We start from the raw sequence: 13,066 nt of genomic DNA, 5'->3' as shown, positions 1-13,066 counted from the left end.
TTTAAGCAGTTGTATGTGCTTGGCCACTGATGCCTGGTGGCAGTATCTCATTAACCAGTTCTTTTGGCACCTGCTGGCATGTAGTTTTAAAAAAACAAAAAAAAACCCAACAAAAAAAACCCAAACCCAAAACAAACAAACAAACAAAACCAAAAAACCCTCCAACCAGCAGTACTTCCTATGTTTCCTCTGTTGTACTGTATTCAAAGGAACAAGCAATTGTGCATTAAGGTGTGAAATCCAATGATAGGATTCCCACCAATTTCTAGTCACCTCCACCCAGAGTCTTTCCCTGGGCTGAAAATATACCAAAGAATGGTACCTAATTAAAAAATAAAAATAAAGGATAGCATTCTTCCCCTTTCTTCTCCTCCTCCCCCAGCCCTCAATTAATCTAAATGATAGAGATCAACTGACTGAAGCATTTCCGGATACACGTACATGGTACTACACCACTATCACTGCGTCAGCATCCCTGACACAAAGAGCAAGTGTATCGAGAACAGGCATTTGGAAGATACAAGCCTTTGGCTTTTTCAGTTCTGGGGTGAAGGACATGAATGAGGAATGCAGGTGAACGTAAATACTAAGTTTAAAAAAATCCTTTCAAGAGGGAAATTGGAGGAAAAATCCCCCCCTTCCACATCATAAGGTAAAAAAATTAGCAAAGAGCAGATTGAAAAAATGAGAAACCACAGTGTTTAGAAAGTACTTGGTGTAAAATGCTAATAAAGGACAAAACACTGCAGAAAACACATGAGCTTTAACAATGTCAGTGAAACGGATTCACATTGAGCATGTTTGTGGTAGAGCTGCCGTTCACGTGTAACAATACCCCGTGGGCCAAAAGGATCTTCAAGTGGCAGGAGGAGAGTTCCTACCTGTTTGCTCTCTGCAGAAAGCGCTATTCTACCTCTCTGTAGCTCTGGAAAGATCCAATAGCTCTTGTGTCCCCCTTCCCAGAAACTACACCACATTTCAAATTTCACAACCATGGAGCTGGCAGTCTATCAGTCAGGACCTTAAAAGTTTCCTTTATAGGAAAAGTTTCCACTGCAACTCAAACAATTAAAAGCAAATAATCACAGGTGGAACATACTTTTTTCAACAACTTTCAAAGATGACGAGTAATACCGTCTATACACCCTCTGTGATTTTCGCAAAGAGCAGGAGAAGATTCAAAAGCACCACCCAGCACAGGCAATAAATGGCCACAGTCAACTGAACGAACGTGGTATTTTGTATTCATGAGAACTGAAGAATTCCCACTACTTTAACTTTTGTTTCCATTTCAGGTCTTTAAAACTCTTATGTCACATTTGCAAAAGAAATAGCCAGACAATAATTAAAATTAAATTAAATCCTTTTATTTTAAATAATCTTAGGTCATTTCCCGTAAGAGGCAGACATCAATAAGCAATAATACCGCCTTAAAGCAGACAGCACAGAGCTGATTTCTCAGTCCTCCTAGGCAAAAATGACCTCTCTAAATTCACATGGTTACAAAATAGATAAAATCTATTTTGAGAAATATATTTCTGGCACATAAATTGTTGCTAAATTGACTTATTCAAACAATTGCAGTGTGTGTAGCTACCACTCCAATTAAAGTTCATATCTGGCTACGGTAATCGGTTATTGTATTTGTGAGCATGCAATTACGATCTGCCTAATAATTATACATTTTCAAATCATACTTTTCACACACTAGCTGGCTCATTCGTTACAGGGACAGGGTGTTACGCCATGAAAGAATTCATTCAGTAGAGCTCAATGACTTGTGTCTTTATTTCCTCGGGTACGCTGCCCAAGTGCTTGCTTTTTGCACACTCCTGCTCCCAACTGCGGGCTCTGGACTTTGCCCCTTTTAACATGGCTTTGTCAGAAAGTCGATGAATACCTAATCTTCAAACCCAGCGTAAAAGCCTCTTGTGGTCCACATCCTTGTCCTGAAAACTCCTAGCAGCATGTACCTGAAGAAAAACTGGCAGCAGCAGCCTTCATGTGTTAATTACAGATGCGAAGCCCATTATGCAGAGAAAGGGCACCTGCTGGCAGTGCAAATGACTAGAACCTGCCCTTCCTGTGCAGTGAGTAAATTGAAGGTTCATTTCTACAGGAGATAATAGTTTTTAGATTCCGTTCAGTGTATCCTCGACATAGGCACATACTTAACATTTAAATCATCTACAGAGGAACAAGCTTCCTTTAAACCTACACGTTTCAGTTCCTAGCACTTCACTTAAAAATGCTCGTTATCCCTGCTAGTTCCTTACTCTTGCTTAAATGCAAAGAAAACGTCACACAAAACACACTATTAAAAAAAAAAACAAAACAAAAACCAACAAAAACAACCAGCCAACCTCTACGCTAAAAGTCACACTTAAAATACAGTATTGGATGACACATTAAGTTTAAGTTTGCTTTTTACTGAGATGAACTTTTTAAAATGTTCAGGGGCAGAGGGAGGCTGTTCCCATGTTTTCAGATCATCCCCAAAAGCACATTAAGCACCGCGCTCCCACAAACCCCTCCGCCGGCCAGCAGAGCTTGCAGAAAGACAAAGGCATTGAGTCCCTCAGCCGTTCCTGTGCCCTTTGCCACTTGACTACGTGACCACGTGGCAGCAGGTCCACATTTCCCTGGTGCTTTCCTTCAACTTCCAAGCCCATAGAAGCCTCTCGTTACCCTTCATATCGCTCAGTTTAACTCCAGCCAAGCTTTGGCCTTACTAATCCCATCCCTGTGTGCCCAGGCAACAACTCCATTAACTCTCCAAGAGGCCTTGAAAGTTTAACTTCTCTAGGAAGCCTAAGGTAAGGCCACTCTCCTGGGCAAAATTCATCTCCCTGCTGCGCACAGAGGGAATTAAAAACCAAGGGCAAGTCACACAAAGCGAGCGTGGGATGCAGTAGCTGGCAGCTGAGCAACTAAAAGCAGCAGCAGCATCTTGAACTTCCTCTTTGTTAATTAGTCAGAGCGCTTGTTCACCATTCCTGTGCACAGCAAACGGGAGAGATGATGTTCTGGCTGACCAGGCTCAACTGTCTGACTTTGCACTAGAAAAGAAAGCAGAAACTGGGAGACTATTTGCGGGGCTCTGCAGACAGGCTTCTGAACTGCTAAGACACGGGTCCTGCAGCACGCGAGGCTGGAGCCCAGCAGGGACCCAGGAGCTCCCTGGGCCGGCTGGAGGCACAGAATAGGCTGGAATGAACCTCTGGAGGGAACTGGTCCAAGCTCCTGGTCAAAACAGGGCCAGCTTTGACATTATATGAGGTTGCCAAAGTTTGTCACATCGTGATAATAACTAAGTTTTTGAAAGGTTTATATTCATTCCCCTAAATAAGGTAAATAATAATGTTCTAAACACACACTGATAATAAAAGATCATCACATGAAAACAAATAGCTTCCTCTCCACCCCCAGCAGAAGTTCAGGAAAGCAGAAAAATGAGAGTATCTTCTCCATTGTATCCTCTACTGTTGGAGTCTTAATTCGAATTTTAATATTTAACATGGATATGCTGAAAATACAATTTAATTACACAACATCTAAGTTTCAGCGTTCCGTAGTAACTACTCATATTAGAGTATTTCAACATACTGATAGACAACTATATCTTGCCATGAAAATAAAATTTTTACTTACTAGGTTGATTGCTTCCTTAATATGCCTATGTATTTTTAGAATAACAGTTGCATCATAAGAGGACTTAAGACTTACTATGCATAAATGTGAAAACTGCTGTGAATCGAATGATATATATATACATATAGATAATATATATACATACACACATATATATAGCCTTACCAGCAGTAGTCCAATAGATGCGGGGGCAGAACAGGAATGTAAACATGCTGCCAGAACATCGGGTAGAGCATAGCTGCAGACCCATGAATGCAGGCAGTTAACTGAAAAACACATATTAAAACAGGATCATAAATAAGACAGAAACCAAGCTTAAAAAGGTAAAGCTAGAAGGAAAAAAGAATCAATTCTGCTTTCATATCAACATGCTTTATTACAAAATATACAGTGCTCTTGTTAAAAAAAAAAAAAAGGGTATTGGCAGGTGAAGCATGACTGGTTTATGGTGGTCGTCATTTGACTGACTTTGTAAACAGCTGAGAACATGATTCATTCAACAAACAAGTCCCGAAAAGAACACCCAGCATTCTATAAAGCAACAGAAACATGGAAATGAAAACACAAAGGGAACTAAAAAATAGCAAACGTAAATGCCCCAATCCCGGTAACTACCATCCATTAAATATCATAAAACTCCATTGAAATTATAACACAAACTGGAAAAATATTTGAGCTCAGGAAGATGCAATACGAGTGACATACCTTTCTTGAGAATATATCATACTAAACACAGTGACTAAATTTTTATTATTTAAAAGGGATTTTTATCTAATTGCCCTTCACCAAATCATGGGATCCATTAAAATTCTCACTTATATGTTTAAAAACTCATTCCAAATAGTTTTGATGTTGGCAGGTACTGAATGAAAATGATCACAAATAGCAAACACAAGTGCCAGTCAGGCCGTGGGGAGAATCCTTGCAGAGCTTTGGAGGAAATTATGTCTCTCAATCCTATTTCAAGCCATGATTCATAATTTGGAAAAGAAGATAAGTAGGATATTTGTCACATTCACTAAGGATATTAAAATGGAGAAGGTGGTAATCCTCATTAAGGAAATCTCAGCAAAAGCTATAGTGAAAATACCATAAGAAGAAGATACAAACACACATACACACACTTGGGAAAACAGAAAATAAATAAATAAATAAATCAGAGCACTCATACAAATAGACAGAGACAAGGAAAAGACTACGAGGTGACAGGCAATCACAGCCACCCTGACAGTGTTGCGCAGTTTAGAGTGTCTTTTAATCTCAAATGATACCTAGCGCAAGTGCTACACCGTGTTCCACTTGAGACACATTTTGAAAACAATACTCCCCAAAAGCCTGCCAGTTAACATGAAGGTAGGACGAAATCAAGCATGTAATGCTTCTCCGGACAATAGGAAGGAGGGAGAACACTGCCTACAAATACCGAAAAGACAAATTCCAAAGGGCTGAGGTGCTTATGGTGGCCTGAAGTTGTGTGAGATGAAACTAAGCAAAGACGAATTGTGACATTAATCCTAATTCATTTAGATGCAGTGTAACCTTAACAAAAAAAACAGATGACCCTCATTATTATTAATTTCCATTAAGACAGACTACTGAATTATATAACTCTTCATAGGGAACCCACAACTGGTAAAGAAAATGGTCTCAATGAGCCAATACAGTCTCTTAAGGCTCTGTGTCAGGGAAAATCAGCTACAGCTCTGGATGGAGTTTGGCTTATGTTCGATGCCAAAGCCTTTCTGTAATTCCAGTGCAGTTTCTGTAAGTAAAATAACTTGGTTTTCTGATTAAAATGCAGGTCATTAGGCAAGAAGACAGATGACAGGCACATGTTTTATGTGTTATTTTTAAGCCTCTGAATAATACAGATCTGGATAAGCAATGAGAATGCACCAAGGAACGTGGATTTTTTGGGGAGAATCACTGTGCTTCTGTGCAGCGTGGTTCATGGAAGATCCACAGTGAGGTATGAGCTTTGCAAGCAGGCGTTTTTCAAAAATAGAAAAGTGTCTATAAAGATGAACCACAATACGCTTTGCAATTTACAACTCAAAACAGACACAGATTTTTAAAAATCATTTAGAACCCAAGACCCAGTATGCCAGGTGTAAACCTATACAGGATTTTAATGATAAAAATTTCAGACACAAAACTCCTCAAGTTGGAAAGCTGGAATTTTAAGCTATACCTTGTACCCAGTTGAGAGATATTGTCATTGTGGCTAAAATATATGAATAATGTGTCTGTTTAATAATGTTTTTGAGTTCCAATCCTCCCTGCCAACCTAAGAAAAAGAACGGCCTACTGAGCCAGATCAAAACCCCTTGTCTCCCCGCATTCTGCCCAACAGTGGTCAACACAAATTGCTAAAACCACGGATCAACACATTCATCAATAAAATTGGTATTTCCCATTTTCTCATTCCTCCCAGCTCACACTTCACGTGCCAATGAATTCAAATACTTTGAAAAGTGCTGCCCCATCTCTTCATTTGAAGCCTGTTCCCTCTCAGCTTTAATGTGTGCTCTGAGGTTTGCGCATTTTGAGACAATAAATATAAAAATCATCTCCTAAGGGCCACACATGATTTTCTATCTCTCTATCAAGTTCCCTACCTGCTTAGTATCTTTCCCAGGCTGAGTGAAGAGCTCCAACCTACTCTGCTTTCCCTAATTGAGAGATTATTTTGTATATTTGCTTCCTGTTGTTACCCTTCTCTGTACTTTTCACCGTTTTACTTTATCATTTTTTATTTGGAGTAGATAAGGACTCATGAAATATTCACAATGTGGGCAAGCCATGAACATATCGAGTGGCAGTATGCCCTCTTTTTTGTTCTCTATTCTCTTCATAATAATTTCTTGGCTTCTAAGCCTTCAACTGAGTAATAAGCTGGCATTTTCATAGATCGATCTCTCTCTCTTTTTTAAAAAAAACCTCCAGTATCTCTTTCCGAGTGGTAATTATTACTTCAGTTATTCAGACCATGACTGCTTACACGGTTAGAAGTGTTTCCTTCCCAGAAGCAGTATTTTATATTTATCCATGCTATGCATCAAAACGACTGCTACAACATTTTCTCCCTTTTTTAAAAACTGGTTCTCATGAAGGCATTGAACATGTTCCAGAGTAGAGCACTGCTGGACTGCTTAGCAACTTCCCATATTAGCAATACTGATAACTTTTCTCACCACTTTTCCACTCAACCTTTTAGCCAGTTGTTTACTGGCCAAATACAGGTTCAAACTCTCCTAATGCCATGAAAATTTCTTTAATAGCTTTGAAGAATTCAACCTTGTTCAATCTTACTTAGATTTTTAGAGATTTTTAAGATTCGAGACACGGATTTCTTTTGCAAAGGTCGTATTTACTCTTCCCCAGTAGCCTTTGCTTATGCATTCAGTAGTTCTCCTCATTGTGGCAGGTTTCAAGTTTTTTCATAGGAATAGAGCTCAAAAAACTGTAGTTTCTTTAAGAGGGAACGCTGTCACACCTGACTTTCAACTCCAAATATAAATTTCTGAAATGAGATCTTATTCTTCAGATTAATCTCTCTTCTTGTGTTTCTTTTTACAGAATCTATTTTGATCTTACTTCTTTCAGAGCTCAGCAGCTGCATTTTGGTGTGCAGCAATGAAGCTTCTCTACACAGTGTTGTCCCACTTACTACTGGGATCTCTTTGCATCCCTGGTTTCTGTCTTTTCTATTATGTCCAACTCTTGGCCTACCTTCTTTACCAATTCTCTACCATACTGAACCGTAGATAATTTGGCCAAAAAATTTCATGGTTTAGTGACATTCATCTGCACGAATAGTACTGTTTCATTTCTATTCATCTTAACACCCACTTCATTAGCTCCACAATTTCATTAAACTCTCTCAAGAAATACTGATAAAATCTGGAGGCACAGCCTCGTCTGACCCTCTTTTAATATCCCTCAGATTTTCGCTTCTGTCCCCCATGGAAGCTCCACGGTCACTCCTCACTTTATGACACTTGCCAAATGAAGCTTTGCTAACAAGAGGGTCCACAAAGCTCAGAAGCATCCCAGTGCTGATAACGTGTTTCCGTAAGTGAGAATATGCAAGAATTTAAGCTACATTTGAACCACCATCTTAAGGAAGCAGCCAGGGTACAGCAAGTATCTGAACAAGTACCTGCAAGTATCTGAACAAGTACCTGTTCAGTCTTTCTCACGAAGAAAGCTCCTTATTAGCAGGTGAACATTATTTTATGATCCATATGGGACAGAAATATTAGTATGTTGGGACACTAATTAAAGCAAAAGTTAGAAGCTCCAAAATCTTGAATTTATTTTATGACTCACAAAACACTAAAGATTTATCCCTATCCCATTATATTTCAATTTATCTTTATATTATTCCTACTGTAGCAGATGCTCCTCTCTCACAGATTAGACGAAAGGCATAGCCTAGTTCCAAAATACGCAGCAGAAAAAAGGGCATGCTTTCCCACTGTAGTTTTTCCTCTGTGTTCCTAAATCCTTTATGTTTTCTGTTTCTGTTCTCCAAATCAAAGAGAGGTCTGGAAAAAATACTGTTTAAAAATTTAATTCTTACTTAAAAAAAATGCTTCTATGAGGATCAAATGGATTATTTCCTGGCATTATTTTATCACATGGCTGCCGCTGTAGAGGAATGAACTCAGTAATCCAAGGAAGCCCCATCCAAGCCCCCCTCCCATTGGTTTTAAAACTCAGCAAGAAAAGATTAAACAGACATAATGCTCAACACTGCAGATATCTGAGCAGAACCTGTCACTTATTTTTGAGCTGTACTCCCACCTTGCTATCTGGCATGAATTCAAATAACGTACTACCATGGGTAAGCACCAGTACTGTCCTTCAACTCTGCCAAGATAAGGGCTCATAAAAAAGAAATAGCATATTTGCTGGAGACCTCACCTGATTAGTGATTGCCACACAGAAAACAAGCACTTAATAATAAGGCAGCCTGAGAAATGCCCAACTGTCAAAACTATAGGAATCCAGCATTTTGAAATAAGATTAGTTCCACTACCTCAGCTTCCTGCAGCTGTTGCTAGAGAACGTAAAAAAAACAGCTATGTCAGAAAGATACTGATTCACTAATTCAGTTTTCGCAGTTTTGTATTTAATACTCTAACAGCCTCATTTGAGGAAATTTAATCAATGGGATTTTGCCACACATGTAAAAGTTATAAACTGGTGTTGAGTTACAACAGGCCATTTTCCAGTGCGTTTCACTCTCTCTCCTGATGCACGCACACAGCACAGTTTTACAGAAGCAGTACATGGCTACAAATGTGCAATATATACTGGGAAAAATGACCACTTTTACTTGTTTGTAAGGTCATTTTTCTGCATTACTCAGGACTAAAACCAAAGCAGACAGCTTAAGCTGAGCTACAGAAGAGTCAAGCAGTGAAAGCACGGCTGTTGCACAGGCTGTCTATGGGTCCCACCCTTCACTGGCAGGTGACAAAGACAATAACAGAGCTTTTGGGCTGGAAGGGCTTGCACGCTCCAAACGGGAATTACAAAACTGTTGTAGAACAAGAACTGCGCAAGTTCTTGGCTACGTTGCATCACAAGGCCATTTGGTGACAGGTCTTAATCACACGGTGTCTTTCCACATCAGGAACCAGCCATGGAATAAGAAGTTGCGTGTCAGAGCTTTCCATGACGTGGAAGAAGTGACACAGCAAGCTCTCAACTCCCAGCAACAGAAGAACAGCCATGTCAGAATGGTATGTTTTGCTTTGTACTAACACTCAAAAAATAACAGAAAAATTAGATAATGAAATTCACCTCAGTACAATGGAGCCAAACAGAAACATCACAGAAATTCACAAGCCTAAGTCTCTTAAGAGTCACCAGGCTTCAGGTAAACCACCTTTTTGTAACAAGAGACAACCTGCCGTTGCCCTTACCAGAAGCAGTGAACACACCTTGCTGAGGCAGGGCTGCGGGAGCAAGTTCTGATGGAAAAGAGGATCCTGGATCCAAGGAAAACTCTTCCGTTCCAGTTTTGCGACAGCATGCTCCCACCAGCAGGTGGGCTTTTGCCAAGCACAGGGGGGTTTATGCATTTTGGTTCATATCTGGCTTTTCATAAATAGTTAGTTCACAGAATATGTGAACACAATTTAACACAAATAATTGCTTTAACATTTTAAGAAATTATCTTTTGTAGGAGAAAAAGAAAAAAAAATCCAAGAAAACAGCAATAACTCTTCCATAGGTTCAGTACACGTGGTTTATAAAATAGCTAAAAACCAGCCTCATTCAGTTACCTCTAAATCTTATTCAACTTAACTATATTAAGGATATTTCAAATCATAATTTGAATTTGATATGACGTATTATAGCACAGAATTCATTCCACCATAGAAGACTTTCTATCCAGGACCGTTTACTTTTCTCTCTCTTACCTGATATTAAATTCAAGCCTTAGGTATGAAGCGTGCCATGTCTCTCAAAGCTAAAAGAAATTAACCGTGAACAGGTCCCTTCCACTTTTTTGTTAAAAAACTAAAAAATAAAAACAAAGAAACCAATCTCCCTCACCACCACACCACCCTCACTTTACTTTGAGAATTCGCAGTTTGGTACGTTTCCAGTTACAAGGTCTTGGCTTCCGCTGAGCACAGTTTGAAATAAAATAATGCAGCTTGTTCCTACTGCTGGAACACGCAGAGCGGAGCGTGCGGGCGAGGAATCGCTGGCTCCGGCCCAGCACTTCAAACCTGTCTTACACTGTCACTCCAATCTTGGAGCAGTTTATATATAAAGTTGTAAGATAAGAACACACAGTATGAATACCCCTCCCTACCGAAGAGCCAGACACGCTTTTATCTTGGACAGAGGCAAAAGGAAGAGAAAGAGCAGAAAGATGGGAAAGAAAATACAACCCCACTTGTGAAATGGCTCATTAAGGAAGGCAAAGTGACAGGTAAGTAATTCTTCTTCCCAGGCTCTGTCACAAAGGGAGAGATTAAACCAACCAACCACACAAATTTTGAAATAGTTTGGATAGCCATTCCTTTCTTTCCTCCTCTCTGATAATTTACTATTCTTTTCTTTCTTCAGGTTTCTGAAATAAACGCCTCTCTCTCATTTTATTCAATTACAAGGCCTGGATGTATTTTTCCTTATTTTAGTAGGGAGGACACAGAACACTTGGCGGATATAAAAGTTAAGATTTTACAAGTTTTCTATGATAGTAAACGTTCTAATACTTAAATTCTTTTGGTTAAATGTGGGATTGATTGTAAACATTTAATAATTATTAATAGGTCCCAGAGATGATTCTAACTCTCCTAGCTTCACTTCATTTCAAAACAATATCGTAACAGTTATTCTGAGATTAAATATGAAGACTTACGCTTTTATTTTTCTGCCCTGTATCGACAGGCCATTCTTACGTGATTGGATGTACGTAATTTCAGCCTGCCGTAGTATTTACAATGCCATGAATCTCAAACACAAAGCAGGTCATGGTCATGAGTAAGAGACGAGTTCGTACCACACAAAATGGAAATGGAGGCTTGTGTTTCAGAAAGGACCGCTCAAGTACTTAGTCCATAGCACTAGAAAGCAAAATCAGTTAAACCATCTCACGCTCATCATTCATAAAGGAAAGCAATCAATACCCATTTACAAAGCAAGCAGAATGAAAACTTAACATTTTCTTTTATAAAAAAAAAAATCACAATCTTATTGACTGATAAACCTTGAAATGCACAACACAAAACTTTGAACTAAATCAAGCTGTGTGCTTGTTTTGATGTCCAGCCATTTTTAGAAGAGAGTACTCCAGAGCATTCAGTAGCTTTCATCTCTCAGACCCTTGATGGAGCCTAAGTAGCACTAAGACTACACCTTATCAAACACAACTGCAAAACTGTGCATTGTCAATGTACTTTAGCCCACTCCTTCAGTCCATCCAGAAATGTCACTGGAACACGCGTTTGACAGCATCATTTATGAAAAAGGGACTTCACTATGGCATAAATGTTTGTACATTTATGTGCCAAACAACCCCAAGAATTCCTGTATCCAAAACACCCTTTTTCATTTGAATGTTAGAGGCCAACATAAGTTGGGTAAAATCATCACATAGAACCACAGAATTGAGTTGAGGTTGCAGAGCTGAGGTGGGAAGGGGGACTTGGAGATCGTCAGGTCATTTCCTATATATGACTGTCATTTTTTAAAAGGAACTGTGAATAGAAGAAATTATTCTGCATTTTACTTACAGTGCTCAGCTTACTACAACAAATGAGGATGCGGCGTTCATACAGCATACTGGCATAGAGATGCAGCATGTTGTTGACATCAACTGCTACAAAATACTCAGTCAGGTTTCTCTGGGAAGAAAGAAAATAATTTTTGATTCATGATGTTACAAAAACGAGCGTCCTTAACAAAAAAAACCCAACAACTAGATTTCATCTTCCTATTAACGCTACATCCAGTACACAGCTGAATGAAAGAAAGCAGTATGTCATCTTATGTCAGAGTACTTTCTAATTGCAACATCTTTCCCCCAACGTTTGGGAAGCCAGGTCTTGGAATAATGAAATTGATGATGTTTCACATACAGCTTCTTAAATGCAAGATACTTCTCTGAGAAAAAAATACGTTCTGTCACTCTTATGGAAACTTCAAAGCTCCCTGATAAAGTACCAAAAGAATCTCACAACCCCAGAACAAAACCAGTCTCTTAGAGGACAATTCTAATAAGACAAATTCAAATGTAAGGTCAGTCTATGCCAGAACAGCTCTGATAAATGCCCGTGTGTATTTCTAGTTAACAGAGGCTGAAACCAGTCACACGGGTTGTCCGAACTCCTCACTTCATGTGCTCAGACACACGCTTCCCCTTGAGGGGGGGCAGAAAGCATTTCCCTGGGGGGCTGGGGAAGCTGAGGAAGGACACGGAGATTTCTCTCTCTCCCAAAACTTCCAGGGATGCCCATCTCTGATGAAGAGGCAGGATTCAAACATCTAGTTTTACTTGAGTCATCAGTATGTTTATGTAGTACAAAGACAATTAATTGCAGTAGAAGAACATTGTAAGCAAAGCACATTCGCCTTTAAAATATAGATAGAAAGACCAAGACACAAGCAAGTAACACCACCGAAACTTTATATACACTCCCTAGGCAAAACAGGTTTCTTCCACGCTTTTGCTGTTCAGGTTATTAAAAAGTACCTATGTAAAAATTACTGTAAATAACTGAAATTCAAAAGAGAAAAGGGAACAAGCTGCACAAGAGGCCACTCTTGCGGCTGCACTATGGCCACTTCATCCCGTCAGCTGGCAACATTATCCAGTCACCGTTACCGACGGGATTGCCCTGGGCACATGCTGCAGTGCCATGAACCAGGCATCATTTCTTAAATA

At 39.4% G+C, this 13,066-nt stretch overlaps 1 protein-coding gene across 11 annotated transcripts in view; it reads right to left on the bottom strand.

The window, feature by feature from the left end:
• The window catches only part of DENND1A (DENN domain containing 1A), a 206,363-nt gene that overhangs the window by 97,635 nt on the left and 95,662 nt on the right, over positions 1 to 13,066 (bottom strand). For all 11 annotated transcript variants that reach the window (XM_074608948.1, XM_074608937.1, XM_074608947.1 and 8 more), the window contains 2 exons: positions 11,916 to 12,026; positions 3,817 to 3,917 (listed from right to left, as the gene is read on the bottom strand). In XM_074608948.1, the coding sequence (XP_074465049.1) occupies positions 3,817 to 3,917; positions 11,916 to 12,026 (212 nt within the window). The remainder of the gene's footprint in view (positions 1 to 3,816; positions 3,918 to 11,915; positions 12,027 to 13,066) is intronic.

The sequence above is a fragment of the Larus michahellis genome, chromosome 15, assembly GCF_964199755.1.
Source record: "Larus michahellis chromosome 15, bLarMic1.1, whole genome shotgun sequence".
Taxonomy (NCBI): Eukaryota; Metazoa; Chordata; class Aves; order Charadriiformes; family Laridae; genus Larus; species Larus michahellis.
Note: the sequence above shows the minus strand (reverse complement) of the source record. Positions and strands in the feature narration are given on the sequence as shown.